This window comes from Carlito syrichta, unplaced genomic scaffold (assembly GCF_000164805.1).
Source record: "Carlito syrichta isolate Samal-C Ts95f unplaced genomic scaffold, Tarsius_syrichta-2.0.1 Scaffold303031, whole genome shotgun sequence".
In the NCBI taxonomy this organism is placed as follows: domain Eukaryota; kingdom Metazoa; phylum Chordata; class Mammalia; order Primates; family Tarsiidae; genus Carlito; species Carlito syrichta.
The window spans coordinates 481,716-506,134 of record NW_007247127.1 but is presented as its reverse complement, the minus strand read 5'-3'; the positions used below and the strand labels follow the sequence as shown (position 1 = coordinate 506,134).

At 39.8% G+C, this 24,419-nt stretch overlaps 1 protein-coding gene across 1 annotated transcript; it reads right to left on the bottom strand.

The window, feature by feature from the left end:
• Positions 1–16,976: 16,976 nt before the first annotated feature.
• On the bottom strand, positions 16,977–17,558 carry MSGN1 (mesogenin 1). The gene has a single exon (XM_008057486.1). The coding sequence runs from the start codon at positions 17,556–17,558 to the stop codon at positions 16,977–16,979; it is 582 nt and encodes a 193-aa protein (XP_008055677.1).
• Between the last annotated feature and the right edge of the window lie 6,861 nt (positions 17,559–24,419).

Here is a 24,419-nt window from a genome sequence, read left to right as displayed (position 1 = left end):
CATAAGAGATAAGATAGACAAGTGGGACCTCATCAAACTGACAAGCTTCTGCAAAGCCATAGAAACCATAAAGAGAGCAGGGAGACAGTCCACAGACTGGGAAAAAATATTTGCCAACTGTATGTCTGACAAAGGCCTAACACCTCGAACGTGCCAAAAAGGGAAAAACAAACGACCCCATTACAAAGTTGGCAAAAGATATGAATAGACACTTCTCAAAAGAAGACATACGAGCAGCCAACAGATAGATGAAAAAAGGCTCAGCCTCACTAGTCATTAAAGAAATGCAAATTAAAACAACACTGAGATACCACCTAATTCTAGTCAGGATGGCCATCATCAATAACTCAAAAAACAACAGATGTTGGAGAGGATGCAGTGAAAAGGGAACACTTCTACAATGTTGATGGGATTATTAACTAATACAACCTCTGCGGAAAACAGCATGGCAATTCCTAAAATATCTAAAAATCAACCTTCCATATGACCTCACGATCCCCCTACCGGGAATATACCCAGAGGAACTCAAATCACTCTATGAAAAAGATACCTGCACACGTATGTTTATTGCAGCATTGTTCACAATAGCAAAAACATGGAACCATGCTGCCCATAGAAAGAGGACTGGATTAAAAAATGTAGTACATGTACACAATGGAATATTACACAGCCATGAGCAAGAACAAAATCATGAACTTCATAACAATTGAGATGGCCTTAGAGTCTATAATACTGAGTGATCTATCACAGAAATAAAGAACTGAGTACCACATGTTCTTACTTATAAGCGGACCTTGAACAATTACCATGATACTATAAGAGGATTGGCGTAGTGGGAAACCATCAGGGGAGGGCAGGGGCAGGATTGGCAGTAGTGGGAATCAGCTGGGGGTGGTGGGCATACCTCATCAACAAGGGTACCTACATAATGAACACTTGTATACCTAACCCTAAATTGTACCCCATATCTTTAAAATTAAAAAAGTTTAAATTATTTAATGTTTGTTTAGCTTTTAATATTCTAATTTTTATACCTCATATACTTTATTTTTGCCTTCTCTGTGTTTTCTTTATCGGTTTTGCCAGAGGTTGATCATTAGGCTTTTCAAAGAAGCAACTTTTGGAGCCTTCAAGTTATATTGTTTTCTATTTCATTAAATTCTGTTTTCATCTTTATTTTCTTCCTCCTTTCTTTGAGTTTATGATGTTCTTTCTGTAATTTAAGATGAAGGCTTAGCTCATTGAATTTTCTTTTTCTTTTCTAATATGTTTTTAAGGCATATATTTAAAACTATAGCATAGCTGTATTTTGCAAGTTTTGATAGATTTTCTTTATTGCTGTGTATTGTCTTTAGCTTTCTGTTTTCATCCTTGAACTATGAATTACTTAGCAGTATTTTTAAATTTTTCCAAATTTATAGAAGTGTCCTGTTTTTGTTTAATTTTTCCCTTTATTACTTTCTAAATTCAATGCATTGTTATCAGAGAACAGTGCAACACTAATTCTCCAAAATTTATAGAGACTTATGGCCACTTGTGACTCCCATGTTCATACATGTTCCATGTGTGTTCAAAATTGTGTATTCACTAATTTCTGGACAGTGGCTTCAAGACAAGTTTATTATAAAACATACTTATTAATTGTCAATCATATTACCTGCAACTTTACCACCTTTTTAAGCTAAGCATTATTGAGAGAGGTATATTAAATGTCCCACTATAATGATATATTGTTAATTTCTCCTTGAAATTCTGTCAATTGTTATTTTAGGTATTGGGTTAAACCTTATGAAATTCCTAGGTTTGGAGGCCAAAAATAGTCAATTAAATATGGCTTATCTTATAGTTTGAGATATAAGTATGTAAATTAAGGATTAATATATTCCTGAAATGTTTTTGTTGTGATAATCTTACTTAATAAATACCTACTCAAGTTGTTTATTTTATGTTCTATTTTTTCCAATACAAAAAATAAATAAATAAATAACAGATGCTGGAGAGGATGTGGTGAAAAGGGAACACTTCTACACTGTTGGTGGGAGTGTAAACTAGTATAGTCTCTGTGGAAAACAGTGTGGCAATTCCTAAAAGTTCTAAAAATCGACCTTCCATGTGACCCCACAATCCCCCTACTGGGAATATACCCAGAAGAACTCAAATCACTGTATAAAAAAGATACCTGTACACGTATGTTTATTGCAGAATTGTTCACAATGGCAAGAACATGGAACCAACCATGTTGCCCATCAAAAGAGAAGTAGATTTAAAAAATGTGGTACATATACACAATGGAATATTACACAGCCATAAAGAAGAACAAAATCATGAACTTCGCAGCAACCTGAATGGAATTAGAGTCTATAATACCGAGTGATCTTTTATAGAAACAAAGAACTGAGTACCACAAGTTCTCAATCATAAGTGGACCTTAAACAACTATCGTAATACTATAACAAAGTATTGACAGTAGTGGGAAACTGCGGTGAGTGGGGGGGAGTGGAGAGGTGGAATTGACAATAGTGGAAATCTGCCTGGGGAAGTGGGGACATACCTCATCAACAAAGATACCTGCACAATAAATATTTGTATACCTAACCCTGAATTGTACCCCACAATTTTAAAATAAAAAAAATTAAAAGTTTAAAAAAAAGGAGACAAAAAAGTATAGTTTACCTGCTTTCTAGATATGTCGTCACCTGGTGTATATTTCCTGCCCAATTTCTTTCAATATCTGAAGATAGAGAAATTAATGTTTACATTGGTTATGATTACTGATATTTTTTGCAACTGTTTTTATCTCATATTTTACTATTTGTCTTTACTGTTCTATGCTTTCTTCACCTTTCATTTTTTATCTTATCTTGGATTAATTATATTTTTATTCTATTAACTTCTATGCTATTACATAAATAGGTATTCTTATACACGAAGTGTTTACACTTCACTTTTTGATGTGCATGTTTGATTTATAAGACTAAAAAACATACAAAAGTCCCAGAAGGCTTGAACCCTAATCATTTCTTCCTTTCTCACCTGCTGCTGCTACCCAGCATTTTAGTCATTACTGATATTATACTATATTTACTCCATGTTTACTAAATTTACTCACATGTTTCCTGGATTCTTTGCTTACCATTCTTTCTTGCTTCTCATTTCTTTCTTCTGACGTCAGTTTCCTTCCTCTGAAGTACATCCTATAAAAATTTTTTCATTGAGGGACTATTAGTGGTAATCTGATGCTAGTAGTAGTCTGTTAATAGTACTACTAATTTAGTAATCTGAAAAAATATCTTTTGTAAAATATTCACTTTCTAATGATAGTTTGGTTTTAAAACAATAGATTCATAACTATTTTCTGCCTGACTTTGTAGATAGTATCCACAGTCTGCTGCTAGTGAAATCTGATGTCATGTAGATAATCTAGCTTTTCTTTCTGATCATTAAGATCATCCTATTTCCTTGATGTTTTATACATTCTCTAGAATGTGTCTGGTTGTGGATTCTTTATCTTGTTTAGAACTTATCATGTTTCACTAATCTTAAAATTCATTTTTTATCAATTCTGAGTGTTCTCTACCATTATATTTGAATATTGCATTTTCTTTTTTATTTATTTATTTATTTATTTATTTATTTATTTATTTATTTATTTTCTGAGTTAGAGTCTCACTCTGTCGCCCAGACTGGAGTGCAGTGGCCGCTTTATTTTCTGAAGTTTCTCTTAATGGAAATCCTATTTAATATGTTAGACACTCTTACTGTTCTTCCTGTCTCTTAACCTCTTTCCTATTTTTTATCATGTATCTTTTGTGGTCAATTCTGAATAACTTCTTCATACCTGTTATTCAGTTTCTCTCTGTTCAGTTGTAGCCATCCTGAGGTTGAACCCATTCATTGCCTTAAAAAAAAAAATTGGACCTGGCCCAGCACTTTGGGAGGCTGAGACAGGCGGATGACTTGAACCAGGAGTTCAAGACTAGCCTGCAGCCTGGGCAATAATAGTAAAACCACATCACAAAACAAAACAAAAACATGACTCTCTCTCTCTCTCTCTCTCTCTCTCTCTCTCTCTCTCTCTCTCTCTCTCTCTCTCTATATATATATATATATATATATATATTTTTTTTTTTTTTTTTTGAGTTGGAGTCACACTCTGTTGCCCAGGCTGGAGTACAGTGACATGCTCATGGCCACCCCAGCGTTGACCTGCTGGACTCTGGCGATCCTTCCACCTCAGCCTTCCAAGTAGCCAGAACTACAGAAACATACTACCACACCTGGCCAATTTTTTATTTATTGTAGAGACAAGGTTTCACAAAGTTGCCCAGGCTAGTCTCGAATCTGCAGGCTCAGGCAATCCACTTGCCTCAGCATCCTGAAATGCTGAGATTACAGGCTGAGCCACCACTCCCAACCGACTATATTTTTTATAATGAATATTCCACATGATATTTTATAATATGGAATAGGTTGTTCACTTATTGAAATCTGAAGAGTTGTAATCCTGTTTTCTAATTCTGTTGGTAGTCTTTGCTGATTCTTATACACAGAGTATGTTTGCTAATTTGTATTTATTATTTTCTTCTTTCATAGAGCTATGCAGTAAGAGTTTTATGAGACCTGAATTGCCACCTGTCTCTTCATCAAGTTTGTGTCTGTTTCTGCTAGGCACCCAAGAACTGTTATTGCTCCAGAGTCAACTTTAACGTCCATTTCTGTGCTTGGATGTCCCCAGGCCATACAGGTAGTACACATTTGTACTCTAAACCTATACATGGCGCAGATTCATGGATACATTGCTTCCTTGAGGCTCCAAACACACTACTTACTTCTACTATAACTAAGAATTAACAGTACAAATGTTACTGAATAATGTTGTAAATGGTGTTTATCAGTTTTAGACTCAATAAATGTACAGAACAATTAAGTGTACTTAGAAAATTTTATTATAAATCTTATCAATGTAAAAAAATTAAAAATAAGTAGAATATAGAATGTTTGAAACAGGTAAATGCTAATTTCTTTGTCTTTCACATATGTAATCACTTAAAATCATAAAGTAATCTCTATAAGAAAAAAGTTTTAGTAATTGTCTAGACAAGGAGAAAAGCTAATTTTATTTTGCATTTTCAGTGCGCTCATACTGTTTGAACTTATTTTTTGCTGTGGAGTTAGTTGAAACATGTTTTTCATAATTTTATGATCTTTAGACTGGATTAAAGGCAACAGATTCTTTCTGAGGTTAAGCCTGGGTCTTTGCTTCCAGGATGGATCATTTATAGTGACTCTAGTCTGTTATCTTGATGCACCCTTACCCACCCCAGTGGGGGAGATAAATTTGTGTACTGCTAACTATCCTCAGCTAAGCTTACTGACCTAACTTATTGAGGAAAAAACCAAAACAATTTGCTAGAGCTCCCAAATGAGAGAAAGGAAATAGTATTGAATACTAAACTTGAGAGAAAGGAAATAGTATTGACTCAGTCACTATGCAAGGAACAAAATTCCATTGTATCGTTCAATAGTCACATCTGGCCTATGAAGCAAGATTTGTTCCATTTTGCTAATAAGGATACTTATCTGAAGTTTATGAATTATGATTTTGGAGACAAAGCTAAGTACCTCCATAACTAAACCCTTATCACTAAAGCACCAAAGTGTCTCTGGGCACGAAATTAGAGCCATCAAGTGATTCCTCTCGCCTTGATACGGGAGCTGCAAAAGCCGGGCTCAGAGGAAAGCAGCTGCCCTTCCCCGCAGCCCTCAGCCGAGCCCAGGAGCGCCAGACTCCGAGGCTAACGCCCGAGCACCCTCTACGTAAATGCGCCCTCTCTTCTCTTCCCTTTCTGCAGTCCTGGAAATAAAGTGTTTGGAATGGGATTTCTCGAGTTTTCCAACCGCAGGGACCCCCCTGCGAGCACGGTCGTCTCAGTTAGCACGGGATCCTAGAGGGGGCGCCCGAGGCCTCGCGGGAGCTGAGCGAGGGGCCTTCGCTCCCGCACCTCCTGCACACTTGAGCACCCAAGGGATGCAGGGGCTGGACATAGCGACTGTGTGCTTGGTGCCTGGGGAAACGCACCGGCATCTTCTCTCCTCTTCTCCCCTCACCTCCCGAGACATTTTCTCCAAGAATAAACAGCCAAAGAATAAACAAACAGGAAGATCAGGGACCTCCAAAAGTGGAGGAAATAGCATCGTCCTCGGGTATCTGTGTCCCCAAAGACATCTCGTGCTGCACAGGCAGGAGCGGAGACCTCGTGCTGCTCAATTGTTAACGAGTCTCAGCCTTAGAAGTGGAAACTCAGTTATTCCTTCTTGGTAATTAAAATGCACACCAACAAACAAAAACAAGGCTCTAGCGTTTCCCTGGCACCTTTTGCTCCTTTTAACTAGAGCCCTTTATGGCAAGCCTCCTGATCCCTCCGGCCCCCAGGGTGCACTTTGGCGCCTCCAGCCTTGTTAACAGGGTTAAAAGCCGGCTCAGGGAGACCTCCGAGGCTCACCTGAGAGGTTCGCAGGGAAGCACGGAACAGGAGGGACTCAAAGCTCCCCCCACCCCACACGCCCCAAAAGGCTAGGAACTCCAGAGAGGTAACTGGAGCATATTATTTGATTGGAGTGAGTGACTTTTATATCTATATTTAAGCCTCTGGGATCTTTGAAAAGATCTTTTCCCAAATGAGAAAACAGTCAAAATGACATTTGCACTGTCATACTTAGCTGTAAATGGGGAAATAAATCGGTCTCTCCCCCACCGTTGGGATTTATAATCTTTAAGTATTAATCACAGGTTGTACCTGTGCTCGAAAGCCTCCTAAGGAAGCATTTCTCATTTAATCATCACTCTATGGTTTCTACTTTCAAGCTCTTTATCTGAATGAAAGAAGTGCAGCTGAGGAGGTTGGGAGAAGCTGGGAAATCAAATAGTCCTTTGGAAGGCATGGGCCCCAGGAAACTTTCTTCACCTTTCTGAGCCTTATTTTCCCATCTGTAAAATGGATCTAGTGCTGCCTACCTCGCAATCTTGCTGGAAGTGTTAGCGTGTGGCAGTTTGTGCTGAAGTGAAACTTCTGGGTCAGAATGATCATAGACTGATAAGAATTTAGAAATGTCTCCCCAAAACTGGGTTCAGCTTTCCCTTCTTATCATCTCTCCTGGTCTCTCATTAACTCTATTCTCTGCTCACTAGGAATTCTCTGCCTTTTGCTTCCTTCCCACCCCTCCAGCCTCAGCTCGCTCATTTTGTAACTCCTAAACCCCTCCTGTGCTTTCTGTTCCCAAAGAACGCCCCACCATCCCCAAGCTTCCTAGGAGAACTCACTGTCTGAGCTATACTCTCTAATAAATTTAGAACATCTAATTCCTCCACAATTAAAGGATAAACTTCCCGAGGGCAGGGATCCTGTATCTTTCCCAGGAACCAAGAACAGGCTAAGAAACGTAAATTCATTTTCACATATCCTTACTGAAAGAGTCAAACACAAAGACATCGCTAAAGTCAGCCCCTTAGTTTGGCCTTTCAGCTCTTTATAATCAGTACCTAAACTCGCTTTTGCCCTCTGTGTCTCATCCTGTTGTGTCTGGAGAGTAAGAAAAACATTGCCAACATGCAAAGTCAAATTATGAGTCCTTTAATATGCTGGCGACTGAGAGGGGCTCATGCTTCCAACAACTCTGGACCCTGAATGAAGTGGGGAGAAGGTTTATAAAGGCAAAAACTGCTGAATAGGCTACATAGCCTGGGATGCAAACATAAGGTACATTAAGTTACATGGCGTACTGCATGAACATAAACACTATTAAAATTAAACAGCAAAATGTGCAAACATGTACAAATAAATGCAGAAAGTGCAGTTAGGGAGTTTCCAATAATTGGGGAAACTAAGGGTGTAAACCCTTAGTTTTGGAAACCAAAAGTGTAGGCCCTTAGTTACAGGAAAATTTTAACCTCTGATTACTAAAAGGCTATGTAGGGGGTCAATGTTAGACTAAAGCAGTTTTAAAGCAACTGAAACAGCTAATATGGAGAATCTGTTACAATGTGGGGTTGCTTATGAATTTTACAGGTACTTCAATCCCTCACCCCTATCACACCATGCCTCTAATGGATTCTGACTTTGTACCTTTGCTCATGTTGTTCGGTGACTTGAAGTGCCCCTGTTCCTTATGAAGATCCCACTTTTATTTATCTAGGTTCAGGTTCAATACCAGTTCATTCCCAAAACCAAATCCCAAAAGCCAAATGCTCTGTCAAACAGAACTCTTCTCTTCATCTGTCTCAGTTTATTCCTGCTGCAGTAGAAAAATGCTATAAACCAGGTAATTTGTAAACAGCAAACAATTATTGCTTACAGTTATGGAGGATAGCACACCCAAGATCGAGGCACGTTTGGTAAATTTGGTGTCTGGTGAGGACCTGGCCTCTGCTGTCAAGATGGTTATATTCTCACATAGTGGGAGGGATGGAGAAGAGCAGATGGCTTCCTCACATTTTTTTTTTTTAATAAGATCACCAATTCTAGTCATAAGTGTTCCACTCTCATGACATAATTACCTCCTAAAGGCCCCATCTTTTAGTATTAACACATGGTGATAAAGTTTCAACCTATGAATTTTTGAGGGCCACATGTATGCAGGCAGCAATCCCTGGTTCCCATTGCATTTTAGATGTCATTTAAAATTTTTTATTCTATTTCTTTTTGCCTGCATTATGATTACTTATAGACTTATCTTCCTCAACTCCATTTTAGACTTTTTGAGAACCTTGCCCCCACAAGGTTATTATGAGTATCAAACAAAATCAAGTAGATCTAAAAAGAACACAATGCTACATACACACTGTCATTCATTTTCTGCCCCTTTATCACTTCAAGTCCTACTATTGAGTTAGTTACATGTGTGCTTGATAATCTGCAGTGCATGAATGATTAAAAAAATGAGCCAGGCTCGGTGGCTCAGCCTGTAATCCCGCGCCTTTGGGAGGTTGAGGTGAGTGGATTGCCTGAGCCCGCGAGTTCGAGACCCGCCTGGGCAGCGAGACCTCATCTCCACAATAAATCAAAAAATCAGCCGGGCATGGTAGCGCAAGCCTGTAATTCCAGCTACTTGGAAGGCTGAGGCAGAAGGATCACCAGAGCCCAGCAGGTCGAGGCTGCGGTGGACGGGAGCGGCCACTGCACTCCAGTCTGGGCGACAGAATGAGACTCCAACTCAAAAAAAAAAAAAAGAATGGTCCCTTAGATACATGTTGAGGCATTTTCTCCCTGTGATATGTTTACAGGAGGTATGATAAGATGAACATTGCACAACTGTATCTAGTTGACAAAAAGCATTCTGGCTTTGCCTGTTTATTTTCTCCTGCTTCCCTCCCTCAAGAAGAGCTCTAGTCCTGGGCAGGTGCTAGGGTCTAAGAGTGTTGCCCTCAAACTGATATGTTGAAAACTCAATCACCAATGTGATAGTATTAAAAGGTGGGACTTTTAGGAGATAATTAAGCCCAGAGAACTCTGTCCTGGTAAATGGAATTAATGCCTTATAAAAGAGATTTAGAAGCTGGGTGTGATGGCTTATGCCTATAATCCCAGCACTTTGGGCGGCCGAGGCAGAAGGATCACTTGAGGCCAAAAGTTTAAGATCAGCCTGGACAGCATAGTAACATAGTGAGACTCCTGTCTCTACAAAAAAAAAAAAAAAAAAAGGCTTCACACAGCTTTCATCCTTTTATTCCTTTCCACCTTCCAGCCTGAGAGGATGCAGTAAAAAGGCCCTCACCAAACACTGAATGCTAGCATGTTGATCCAGAACTGTGAGAAATAAATGTCTGTTTTCTGTAAATTACCCAGTTTCAAGTATTTTGTTATAACAGGAGAAAGAGCCTAAGACATCAGGTGTTGTTGACAACAGAGGGAAGAGTAGCTACCAAAGGAGAGTGGAGGGGGGAATGACAAGTCATGCTGACAAGACTAGAGAGGAACTGTTTCATATATATATATATGAAAGAGAAAGGCTCTGAGATGCAGAGAAAGCAGATATGAGAAGAAAGATGATCTTAAGAATGATTGCAGAAAACTGGGTTTCCCTTTTACAGACATGAAGGAAGCACAGTGTAAGAAGTAAACCAAGAAAAACTTGAATATTTTGTAATTGAGATACAGGCCACAACTTCAATTGCTTATCACATGCATGTTATTTCCTACACCAGGTGCTTTGATTGAACCCAGATCAATAACCACCTGAGTCAGCCACAGAGCAAGAAGGGTTCCTCTCAGGTTGAGAGTCAGCTTCCCCCCAACTTCAAGGTTGCTCAAGCTCCCAGCCCCTTACTCTTGCTTGCTCATTGATCCTCTTTTCTCTGCTCCTTCAAACTCACTTCAACTATACCAGCCCACTGTGATTCCCCAGGCCCCAGAGAGTTTTCAGACCTCCATGCTGTTTTGCACATGCAGTTTGTTTGGTTGAGGATGCCCTTGGCTTCTTCAAGTGCCTAAAAGGACAACTTCAAGAGCTTCTTGCTGTGTGAAGCCTGCCCTGAGTCTGGTAAGAAATATTCACTCCTGTAATCCCTTTACCTGTCTGGTTTCCTCCTCTCCTGTGAGTATCTCATCTCTGCATCCCCTTTATCTATCACAGTGCCCTACCAGGCCCAGTGGCAGGAACAAGGCTGAAATTGAACATTCATCTCCTTCCTTGTCCCCCTTTTCTGGTTTTGCAGCTCCTTCCATCATTGTGTTTCTCTATTCTTTGTGCCAGTGATTCAGTTCTCAGCCTACTTCCTGACTCTCTGTGGCCCACAAAACACATCAGGCCTTTTGATGTTTGTTAGGATCCCTGGCACTTAAAATATTTAAATGGTATCTGCTTTATCATGCAGTAAAAGTAGAGATTGGGATCTCTTGGGGGATGTAAATTCTTAAATTATGAACAGGAATAAAATTCTGTTCAAGGGTTTAGATTTCCACCACCCTACCCTACATAAAGATGCTGATTTTTTTTTTACCTGTGCATAATGATTAGTTTAAAAAATTTATGAAGGCTCAATGCAAAGTCCACCTTGAAGAAATATACCATGTAGCACATTTTGAAGATGCTTTTAGGGGCAGAGTTTAGGGCGAACTAAATTTCCTCAGGAAAATCCTGGGAACCAAATTAGAAGTTTAAAAATTTGGATTCTGGTGCCAGCTCCGTCATTTATTAATGGTTATAATATTTGGTCATCTGGACTTAATCTCCTCATTTTTAAAATGGTCCTAGCCATCCCCATTCAATCTCATATATAGTGAAAATTAAACAGGATAAAATATGTAAAATGATTTGTAGTCTCTAAAGCAACATAAAGACACACTTGGTATAGAGAAAGAACTAGAGAGAATGAAAGAATATTCATGCTTCATAACTTGTGGGAAGGGCATAAAGGATATCACAATTTAAAACATGACCTTATTGGCCAGGTTCAGTGGCTCAACCTGTAATACCAGCATTTTGGGAGGCCAAGGCAAGTGGATTGCCTGAGCCTATAGGTTCAAGACCAGCGCGGGCAACTTGGCCAGACCTCATCTCTACAATAAATCAAAAATTAGCCAGCTACTTGGAAGGCTGAGGCAGAAGGATCACTTGAGCCCAGCAGATCAATGCTGGGGTGGCCGTGAGTGTGCCACTGTACTCTAGCCTGAGTGATGGAGTGAGACTCCAACTAAAAAAAGTATGTGTGTGTGTGTGTGTGTGTGTGTGTGTGTGTGTGTATGCCCTTATTGATAGAAATTCTAAGAAGTTGTTTGGACACCAAATACAAAATTTCTTCACTTGAGAGCATAGACTAGTGGGAAAGACTTGAACACAGAGACTTTTCTGTTGTTTATTTTATTTACTGCTGCATTTCTGGCATATAGGCTTAGTACAGCTAAAGAAATGGGTCCGACAGATGTAGGTGCAATCCTTGGCTCTTCACCAGTTATGTGACCTTGGGCAAGGTTACTTGGCCTCTCAGCCTGTTTCTTTATTTGCAAATATGGCTAATAATAGCTATCAAGTAGTGTTAGCTGTCGTGATTAAAGGGGAAAACATATACAAAGTCCTTGGCACTGAGCCTGACACTTCAGATGATGAATCCACACTGCTGTTCCCTGGGCTAGGAACAGCCCATGGCAGTGCTTCCTAAACTCACCTCTCTCCAACAAGTACCCTGCCCTCCAGCCCTGCCAGGTCTCGCCACTCAACTTAATGAAAAGAAACAGAAGTTGGTAGAGTTTGCATAGAAAAGAACATAACTAATGGAGGGAAGGCCAATAATTCCCAAACTTAAGAGACGAACAAATAATGATTCTTTTTCCCCAGCCTTCTCAGAAGCTTTTCTACTTTCTTCTTTTCCAGAGTTTGCGGGTCTTTCTGGGATGAAAATAGCAAGATCAAGTGCTTCTTGGTTGCTCCAAGAGAGACACTACTTCAGCTTCAATATTTCACTGGCAAGTTAGAGGCCCTCTGGGGTTCCCAGCAGGAGGAGGAGAGAAGCTGAACCCACAGGGTCAGTGCTCCTCCCACAGCCTGGAATGTGCAGGATTTGTCAGGGAAATAATGCCCCAGTGCAGGCACATAACATACTAACCCATTGTCTTAGGTCGGAAGCACAAGTGCATTTGCATATGCATCTTCTTTAGTTAATGTTTAAAAAAGAAAAAAAACCCCACATTTTAAGGTAAGGGTAATTCTGTGGACTTGTCAGTTTGAAGAGGATTCCCCCCTCTCCCCACCCCCCACCTCTATTTTGGCCTCTTTCCCAACTAGCTGATGTGGCAGAAACTACAAGCAGAACAAAGAAACCTCAGCCTGGTGTGAACTGCATAACACTTTATTGAACACAAATGAACAGAAGTCAGATTTCCTCTGCAGATTAAGAATCTAGGCGCCAGCAAAGAGAAAGGAATTTCAGAGAAAATGTTAAGGGCGGAGGCAGAAGTTCAAAGGGAAATAATTTAGAGGACATGATGAATAATCTGCTCTGCAGTGTTTCAGATGGAAACGGATGAAGGGAAGCAGTGAAAAAATCAAGAGGCCTCAAGAGCGAGCTTTTGCTGGGAATGCTCTCCGTCTGCCAAGCCCAGTGCTCACAGCATCTTCAGAGCAAGCTGGAAAAGAGGCAGTGTGATTCAGGAGAAGGAGCCTGAGCTTTGGGGTTAAGGCTAATGAGTCAGCCATATGCCATTAGCTAACATGTGTCTTTACAATGCTCAACTCTGCTTCCTCATCCTCAAAACAGGAATGCTAATGCTCACCTCCCAGTGTTGTTATGAGGATTGCAAGAAATAAAAAAAAAACCATGGAAATACCATAACACAGTAGGCACATGTGAATTGTGGTTCCCTTCCTTATCCAAGCACCAGAAATAACTTTTTACTATTCTTGAGCTTTGCCCAGACCAAATGCCTTGAAACATTCCCAGGAGGAAACAGGGACCTGTTCCAGCTATCCACACTACAAATGAGGTGACTTCACTGGGGATTACTTCCCGCAGGAGTCAAATGTGCATGTACAACCATATTTCCTGGAGAGAGGTTGGGACTGCGGGTGGGCAATCTGGGGCTGACTCAAAAGTGTTTTTGAGACAAGGCTCTGGGCCACAGCACCCCCCACCCCCACCTCCAGAAGCTGTCACCTTTTCCTGGTTTTCCAAATGCCTTACCCTCCAGGGGGGGCCTTAGTAGTCCCAACTGCACACCTAGCTAATAGGTGAGTCTGTAGTTTTAAGGAATATTTTGAAACCAGTATTGGTCCCCAAGGTAACCAGTATTACCCAAGCTGTTTATAAGCCATTGTTAATGCTTGAGTTTGAAAAATAAAGGCCAAGGGCATTTGAGTCCCACTTGTTTAAAAATGGCAAGGAAAATAACATGTGAACTAAAAGTTTTTTAGACCAGCTGGTTCTCCCTCACCCCCATATTATTACCTTGCTACTTCTCCTTCTCTAACACATAAAGTGCAACACACACATAAACCTACATGAACACACACATACACGTGAACAAATGTATATGTGCATACACACTTTCACATCAACATCTATGCATGCATAGGGCAGAGTCCCTTGGAGAAAGTCTTGTATTGTCCAGTGCTTTCTAGTTTCTTCTCTAATACACCAAAAACAAATATATAAGAAGCTGATGAAGGTCTGTACACATAGAATGACATTAGCAACTGTGCCCCACCACCACTTACCACCCCCTGATGACAAACTATACAGAAATTAAGTTAGAGTCTTTCCACACACTCTTAGTGGAAAAAAAAATGGCAGATGTTTTAAAGATCTATATATAAATAATACAACTGTAAGAGTATTTGAAAAACTCAGGAGACTATTTGGACAACCTTGGAACTGGGGGAAATTAAACAAAGGGGAAAACCACATAAGCCATAAAACAAAAACCAGATTTGATCATATAAAAATGAAAAATCTTAAGGAGCAAAACATACCATAATCAAAATCATAATATAAGACACCATAAAAACAGTTATGCTGGAGGTTATTATGATAAATGTTAAATAAACCAGGTACAAAAAGATAAATATTGCATAGTCTTACATTATGGGGAAGCTAAAAAAATTGATCTCATGGAGAGTAGAATGGTAGATACCAGAGACTGTGTGGGTATGGGAAGGACAGGGAGTGCAGAGAGTTTGGTTAATGGGTGCAAAAATACAGTTAAATAGAAGGAATAAATTCTACGATTAGATAGCACAGTAGCGTGACCATAGTTAACAACAATGTATTGTATATTTCAAAATAGTTGAAAGAGAGGATTGAAATGTTTCCAACACATAGAAATAATAAATTCTCAAGGTGATAGACATCCTGAGTACCCTGATTTGCTCATTGCACATGCTATGCATGGAACAGAATATCACATGTGCTCCATAAATACATACAAAATTATGTATCAGTTAATGAAAAAGAATATAATAAAATGATAGATTGGATGGAACTATGTCAACTCACAATATACAAAGAACTCTCCCAAATTAACAAAAAGACAAGCAACCCTTGTTGTAAATTAACACAACGATGACATAACCATTTTTAGCCATTAAAAATTGATAAGATTGATAATATCCAATGACAACGTGGGGCGACTGGTTTTGTCACATAATATTAATGGGAGTATAAATAACTACAAACTTGTAGAAAAGTGATCTAACAGTATTTATTAAAATTTAAAATATGTATAGACTCTGATCCAGGAATTCCATTTCTGAAAATTTTTCAGGCTAGCTAAAATATTAGCAGATAAAGGTAACTGTGATATTTGTTACAGCATTTTTTGTAATAAAAATCTGAAAGCAACTTAAATGTTATTCAAAAGGTGATTCACTCAAGAAATGAGGTGGAACCTGTGTTATGCAACTTTGTTGGCAACTCGACTTTCCACTATACTTTTCATGTTTGACTCTGGGTAAGTCATAAATCAGTTTCTTCATCTATAAAGTTACGGTAATAATAGTATTTACAACACAAATTTAGTTGAGCTAACTTGGAAGGACTTTTACTATACATTGCTAACTAAAAAAACAAAGGAAAATTGCAGAATTAAAGGTATTCTTTAAAATGTATATATGCTCATATTATTTGTGTATGTTTGTATCAGCAAAGAAAAAAACAACGAAGCTATACATGAAATTGTGAGCATAAACACATCCACTACTTTTATAATGTGTCACTAAAAATAAGAAAAATATCATCAATAGAAAAAAATGACAGAAGACATGTACAACAAACTCTAATGTTTAATAACTATAGTGAGAAAAATTCAACCTTAAAAAAGCCCACTAGTTTTTAAGAACCTCTTTAATACAAATTTCTTTTTTTGATGTCCTCTGCTATTCAATAAGCCAAATTGAGGGTGCTACAGGTACTCACAGTAAACCAAGGCACAGTAAAGAGGAAGTGTGCGTTTGTGATAGGTGCACATGAAGGGAATTGGGTGGGGGAAATTGGGAAGATGTTGTATTTACAAGGGAAAATGCCTTTGGAGAGGTTAGAGACAGACTTGAGTTCACTTATTATGAATGGAATTCAAATAGCCTATTTTTTGTTTGCTTTTTGTTTCTTAAGCGTATCTCTTTATTTGATAATTGAGTAAGTGAAGAGATTAAATGGAGTCTTATTCATACTAGGCCGGGGATAGGGCACTTCTGTCCTCTCAGCCTTGCTTCAAGACCACCCTGAAGTGCTGTGATCTTCCTCATCTTCCTCCTCTTTTCCATCCCCCATTCCCTGTCACACAAGCAGTCTGCCTATGTAACCTTCCTCCCCTTGCTTTAGGAGAAGAGGCTCTGGTCTTTGGGATCTTCATTCTGTAACTTAGCCTGCCTGCCTGTGACTTTTTTTTTTTTTTTTTTTGCCATGACACCAATGCCTTCTGCATTAAAGTGATTTTGGTCCTTGCAAAAGTAAAGGCATGATTTCAGTCAAACAGAAACACACACATGTACATGCACACAGTGAAACAGGATCACTAAAGCCCTTTACTTGGCACAAATCTTTCTAATTAAGAATCCAAGTCTCACATTGGATCTTATACAAAATACAAGTTTAGTTAACAATAGAAAGAAAGCTCCTAACATCAAAATGGCAGGAGAAAATTAATTGTAACAATTTTACATTATTGAAAAAAATCCATTTAAAAGCACTGACCCTTTAAAATACCTTGGACAGAGAAGAGCAACATAAACTGTCTCTTTGCAGAGGATGAGTCTCCTGAGAGGTGATGGAAAAAATTGCAGGCAAGTCTCTGCTTGTCTGCTGGGTAAGTTTTTCTGGTGGGTCCAACAGGTCAGATGGGAATTCCCTTAAAGCTTGTCAGATCACATGATTAACATGCTTACTATATAAAAATAACTCTGTGCTGTTGTCCCATGAGATACTCCAGGTCTTTAAAGCTCCTCTCCTCCTGCCCAGGGGGCTGAAACTGGTCAGATTCTGGGAGCAGAGCTCACACACTCTGGGCTCTGGGCTCTCTGGCTCGGTTGAGGAGATCTGTGAGTTCCCCGATGTACTTGATAGTATACTTGAGCGTCTGGATCTTGGTGAGCGGCTGACCTCTCTGGCTGTAGACAGGTGGCAGGTAATTCCGGAGGGTGTGCAGGGCATCTGCCAAGGTCCTCATCCTGAGTTTCTCCCTCTCGCTGGCCTTCCGCCTCCGCTGTACAGACATCCTGACTTTGGTGCCTTTCTGGGTCTTGGGGCCACCAGCGCTCTGTAGGTAGGCAGGCTGAAAAGTTAACATATCGTAGTCCACCTCTACCAGACCATCAGTCCCACGAACACTGCAGCCATCACTGCTCCCACTGCTGGCCCCGCCGTGCCCACAGGGCAGCCCAGCCACAGCTGGACAGGGAGAAGAAGAATAGGATTCCAGTGATGGAGCCGGGGAAAGGCTCTGAGTGGGAGAGGTCTGATTCAGCTCAAAGGGACCTGCCCTGTCTTTCCAGTCCCAGGAGGATAGCAGGCCAGTGCTGTCTGAGGAGCCCAAGCCATCCTCAAGGCTGAGGAAGGTCTCGCGCATGTTGTCCATGCCTGCGAGACAGCTGCAGAGGAAACGGCTCTCTGGCAAGTGAGAAAGAAAGTTCTGCCGCCCGGCCAGGGACAACTCTCTTTTATGATGGTGGGGGAGAAGTGATGAAGTGGGAAAGAAGGCCGTGTAAAAAGAGTTCAAAGGAAAAAACAAGGACCAAGATGGAAAATGAACTCTTCAGGTGTCACTTTCTCCTCATTGATAATTAGCATCTTCCAGCTAAAACGTCTTTAAACAGAAAGGCCTCCAAGAGAAGAAAAAAGGAATTATCTTGTTGTAACTAAACCAATTAAGGCTGCATAACTAGACTTAGCATTGTGCTGTGGAAATCATTAATGAGGGAGTCAAAGAAAACAAACCTGGGGCATCTGCAGCAAGGACAGGGCAGCTGAGGGGTCTGGTGGAGAGCAGAAAAACCCTAGAGAGCTTCCCTCCCCCTCCACCAAGACCTCCTAGATATTCCAGAGCAGATGGGGTGTGTTGTTGGAGAAGCAGTATGGTCTAGGGACAAGGTAACCCCTCTGAGCTTTGATTCCATTGCAGACAATAATAGCTCTTATTTCCAAGGCAGTTAAGCACACACAAAACACACAATGGATGTCCCTTTAGTAAACCAGTTTCCTAGGTGTTGTAGAGTGCAGATATGCTTCCAACATGCCTATACTCAGAATGATGCCTACAATCAGCAACTCCAGTAATCCCAGAGCCTTAATGAGCAGGAAATATCCTACAAGAAGCATAAAGTCCTTGCTATAGCTAAGCAGATTTGGATTCCCCACTGCAAACAGATACCAGGAAATAGAAAACTCCTTTAAACCAGGGAGTTTGCAGAATACCTGGCCTTCTGAACGCCTTTTTAAAAATCCAACTGCACCTTGTTTTTTGAAATGAGTCACATCTTGTTTTTTGAAATGTATGGAGGAAGTGTGAAATTAACTAGGGAGCCTGTTTCCCCCACTACAGCTCCAAATGCCACTGAATGTGTTAAGTTGGATGGTTGTGCTAGTTTACTTCACTTCCTATATGCTCTGATGGACCTTGTATTTAGGAAAAGAGATCTCGGATTCCCCATTTGTCTCTCCACGTAACTAATACTACAAATTAGTATTAACATCAGAGTTCCAGTGAGTTACATTTTAGGGTAACATTTAATGTGTCCTTTAACATGATTATTTAAGTCCCTGTGCAATAATTGAAAAGAAATGTCAATGACCTCATTAGAACATTGATGGTATTTTTTAATTAACAAAATTCAGGGAAGAAAAATCTCAAACAAGTAATCTGTTGAAGAATGCTCTTAATTTTGCCATCTACCAATGGACTCTAAGCCAGATCTTGAAAAATAATGATATTAATGACTGTAATAAATGTAATAAATAATTTATTCTTTTTCCTCTCTCCTCTCTCTTCCTTCAGTTCTTGTTGAAAAACCTAGAATTTGATGATACTATTCAAGGAACTTTGTATATTATAACTAAATTTCATTAAAAATAAAAGGCCAACACGTTTCAGATGAAATTACTAAGACTCTCAGAGGTCAAGAGACTCAGTTAAGATTTCCCTGGCAGAATCACTAGGAAATGATAGTACCAAGATCACTTGTAAGACCCTCAAGCCCACAAAAAAATAAAAAGAAATAAAAACTTTTTCTTTCTTTCGTCAGTTGTGGGAGAAGCAGATGATCAGAATGTGATTTAAAGAGAGAGGATTCCCTGTGTACACAGAGTGACTGTAGTGCCCACTACCATAGTATGCTCTCGGTTCTTATGTTCCAAACTTCACAATTTTCCATGTACCATTATCTCTGTTCTCAGACGTTATAACTTCTCCCCCCCCTTTGCTGCAGCTTCTTTCTAAAAGTGCTAATTTCTTTATGTCCATTTTTTAAAATTGCATTTCATAAATAAAACAATATTTGTGAAATCTTTGGTATGTTGTAGACAGTAAATGTAGCTCGGCTGGGCTCGGTGGCTCAGCTTGTAATCCTAGCACTTTGAGAGGCCAAGGTGAGTGGATTGCCTGAGCTCACAGTTTCGAGACCAGCCCGGGCAACTTGGCCAGACCTCATCTCTATAATAAATAAATTAATAAATTATTAGCCAGGTGTGGTAGCACGCACCTGTATTTCCAGTTACTGGAAAGACTGAGGCAGAAGGATCGCTGGAGCCCAGCAAGTTGACACTGAGGTAGTCGTGAGTGTGCCACTGCACTCCAGCCTGAATGACAAAGTGAGTCTCCAATTCAAAAATAAATAAATAAAAATAAATAAATAAATAAATGTAGCTCTTGTTATTGTGATTACTGTCTGTTTATGATCAAATGCTCCAGCTTAAGTACCCCTGACACCAGTCTCCCAGCATTGTTTGTTGGCCCCCAAAAACCTGTCACTGAAATAAGGAAACTATCTAATTTCTATGTTTCTGAAAACACATTCTCTCTTTAGTAAGAAATAAAGCAGAACCAGACTTGATTTATCCTGCTTGTCTCCAAGAAGCATTCTGTGCTAACTCTGAGGTAGATAAAGGTGGGTGCAATGTAACTCATGAACATTTGAAAACTTATGGTTAGGTATACACTAGCTAGTGCTTTTCTGTCCCCACTGAGGACAAAGCAGCAGGACACTGGATAAGACTAGACTAGATAACTAGGTCTAGACTGGACCCAATAAAATCTGACTGAGAGTGTGGTGTAGTATAAAAATAAGGCAGCGTTTAGAGCAAATGACAAGCCTCATGGCCTTAGTATTTTAATCTGTAAAGGGGATAATAGCATATCTCCTGTCTTTTTATATGAAGAACGTTTGACAAATAAGGAGAGTGAACCAGAGGATCATTAAACTCTCATTCAGCTCCAAAATGCCATGAGACGGGCCACCACAGTATGAGCATGCTTTGTTAAAAGAGCACTGTACCAGCATGAAGGCACATAGACATCACTGAGTTCATCATTTTTAAAAATCTGCATTCTAGGGATGGTCATGACTTGCTCAATGTTACAACCAAAAGCTGTGGCAGAGATGGAAATACAAAAGCCAAAGTTGGCTGACTCCCAGATCTGTCCTTTTTCTTCCTTTGAAACTAATCTGAATTAAATGCTAAATTTTCATATCAGGCAGGCTATATTTTTCCCACATTACTGAATTATTAAGATAAATATTTTAATTTATATGTCATTCACTCAACTTTTATAAAATATTGTTAGTATGATTGTAACAGATTGAAAAGAAGCCCCAAACCCTGAGCATACTCTCAAGAGACCTTGAAAAACATCCTGGTCCTCTTTTCCAAAGAATGATATACAAGTTGTCTCAGCTCTCAAATCCCAGGCCTTCATATTAAGTTTTTATTGTAATTGCACTCATTAAGGAGGACCCAAGATTTACCACACAGATTAATGTTTGATCTGTATCTAATTTTCAAAATGCTAAGCTTCTGAGGGAGTGCTGGTCATGCCCCTTATAGCAGTCAGGACAACTGGCCATTTCATGCCAGCCACAGCAAATCATAAACTCTGGACCTAAGGGTCAGGAAACTTTCTTCATGGAGAGCCACTTCTAGGAAATTGGCAAATAGTGCTCAAAGGGTAGACAGGAAACAGAAGGCAACAGGCTGATGGCATTCTTGAATTTGTAGCCGACAGTGGTTCCATGCCACTGCCAGTCTATATGGCACCTCTGTGTAAATTAGACAACTGCCTATCTCAGTCTTATTTCAACCATACTTGCCTTCTCAGTCAGGAACCTTTGTTCAGGGTGCAACCTCCACAAGTGGTAGCCCTCTGTGATGTGCCTCTGCAACGTCAGCATTTTCGGTACTTTAGTGGCTGTTCAAACACTGGCGGATGCATAGAAAGAGGAAGTAGTGATAAGAGTGAAGTTATTGGAGTCAGAAAAACACCTTGGTCAAATCTTATACTTGTTCCTGTGTTATTTTGGATACCTTGGGTACCTTACTTGGATACCTTACTCAATCTTTCTGAGCCTCACCTTTGTCTATATTATAGAAATATTAATATTTGCCTCACATAGTGTATGTTTTTTTTTACCAGGACTATACATTGTAGTCTTTAAGTATGGTAACTAATGTTGCTGTAATTATTAATCTTGTGCTGGGCAAATTCTTGGTCCCTTGAGTCAAGAAAAATCAATACCACAATACAAGTAGTCACAAATACATCATTTTTTTTTCTTAGCCTCAAGTCACCTCTGCTTAGAAATCAAAATTCCTCCATTCAAATGAAACCTTTCTTTGTTAATGGCACCAAAGCAGCGGTGTTCCCAGGGTAGGGTGGTGGGAGTTGTTAGCCTCTGGTATAGGCAATAAAGGGATGCATTGTCTACAGATAATTTTAAGACAGTGATAAAGATGGTTTAAGGTTGGTCTGTGTTTTACTATCACCATGTAGTGGATATTCTAAACAATGACATTGATAAAATGACTACTCCTCATTGGGGCAAACCATTCCTACCACTATTCCCATCCTTGGTATACTATTGCCAAAGAGAATTTGAAATATAGCCTAGGAATTTGAAACTGTCACACAAGACACCCAATTTCTAGTCTCAGTTCCGATGCCACTTTTCAGTTACATTGTAACTTCTCTGCAGGTATAGAAGGTTATTTTGCTAGGTCTTTGCATGGTATAAGGAGCTCAGAAGATGATTATTTGGTCGATGGATTTTTATCTGGCACATGCAAAATGTCAAGCATTGTGCTGGATGTTGAGGACAGAAGTAAAACTAAAAAGATTTGTCTTCATGTTACTCAGAATATTGAGGACAGTCATAGAGAAGTTAACTACTTATAAAACAATGTAGCAAATGGTATGACAAATTTAACCATAGGGCACAATCTGCACAACTGCATGTGACAGTCCTGGGAGCCTTCTGTAACTTGTCTCTTTTGCAATATTAGCATGTTTAGTATTTAGCACTTTACTGGTTGTTCAGACACTGGCAGATAGATAGAAAGTGATGGATAGGAGGCAACAAGAGGCCAGAATTCATCCTTGCAGGGAGACTAAATGTGGATCAAATCTTACAAATACATACAAACAAGGAGCACAAAAGAGAATCTGGAAGGCTTTCTGAAATACATAACTTCTATAGCCTTGTATTTAAAGTTACACTCCTATTGTTTCTTAAAGGATGAGCCTTAAAAAGCACAGATTTTTTTAACCAGGTGAAAGGTGGGGAGAGAGTTCTAGACATTACCTGAAGGTTTGATAGTGAATAATTTGTGCAAGAAACTATGAGCTGTTCCATGGAGTTCAAGTAGAGGCCAAGAGCAGCCACTGGAGTTGAAGCAGTGGAAAAGAGCCTTGTCTGCAATAATTAGGCACTTGGGCTTTATCTTGGAGACAAAAGGAAATTCGATGAGATTTGGCAGAGGTGGGACTTGGTCAGCAATGCACTGGAGCCTCACTCTGGTTGCTTGTGGGGAAGATGTTTGAGTGGTGTATTGGTCAGTGTTCTCCAGGGAAACAGAACCAATTTGATAGATGGGTGGATGGAAGCTGAGAAGTTCCACAGTCTGTTGTCTGCAAGCTGCTGACCTAAGAAAGCAGATGGTATCGTTTAAAGATCTGAGAGCCATCGAGCCAATAGTGCAGATTCCAGTCTGGGTCTGAAGGTCTGAAAACCAGGAGCATTGAAGATGGGAGATGGATGTCCTAGCTCAAGCACTCAGACAATCTTTCTCAACTTAAAAGTTTCTAAGGGGATGACACTCACCCATCCTGGGAAGGATTATCTACTTTACTCAATCCACCAATTCAAATGCTAATCTCTTCTGACAACACCCCCACAGACACACTCAAAAATAATGTATAATGGATACTGGGCAGCCCATAGCTCAGGCAAGTTGGCACATAAAATTCATCATCACCAGTGGGGCATGACTTGAGACAGAGTGCACCACTGTTATTCTAGGTGCTTAACACAGATCACCCCACGTGTGTCCTTGCAACCACTCTAGGAAGCAGGTGCTATTATCATCACCAATCCTGTATAATAAGAAATTGAGGCACAGAGGATTTAAGCAACTTGCCCAAGGCCCACACTTAATGACTGGTAGCCCCAGCCTAGACAGGCTGACTGGAATCCAAGCTTTTAACCACCCATTGTAGGCATCAGTATGACAGTCCCTGCAAAGCTGTTGAGCTAGAACTCAGACCTGAACTGGGATTCAGTGTATACTGAAGATCGGCCCCATTCAATCACATAGCCAATGTATACAGAACATCTGTGATTAACCAGTGCACTGGGCTCTGCAGGGGCTAAAAAAATGTAGCAGGTTTAGATTTTTTGCCTTCATTCCTAAATCAAATGGTTGGTTGGACAAGTCAGGCACCCACATAACTAGTTTCTGCCCTGGTTAGTGGACAGGCCTACCTCTTACAGTCCTGAGGGAGTGCCATGTGTATATACATATACAGAGGTACCCCTTTCCTTAGCTAAACCCATACATATCCCAGTGATGAGAACAATAGTAATAATAAATTTCTCCAGTGCTGAGTGCCTTATATGGTTTACTCCATGAAATTTTACAGAAATATTATTTCTGTTTCCATTATAAATCAGAAAAAAATAGGCTTAGAGATGTGAAAAAAAATTGCCCAAATGACCATATTAATAAGAGGAGGAGCATGATTTAGACCTAGGCAGTGTGACTCCAAGAAAAATAGACTCTGGGAGGATATTGTATCCCAAGAAAGGAAAGGATGCGTGAGAGAAGGTTTTGGAAGGCCCCTTTGTTGTAAGGTTTGCAGTTGTTTTACAACTTTGGGTATGCAGTTTCATAATAGAAGGCATCTACTTTCCTCTATCACTCCTAGCAGTTTCCTTGGTCTTGGGCCACACAA

Excerpts from the sequence above, each read along its gene's own strand:
- MSGN1 (XM_008057486.1), bottom strand. The coding sequence starts at position 17,558 with ATGGACAACATGCGCGAGACCTTCCTCAGCCTTGAGGATGGCTTGGGC.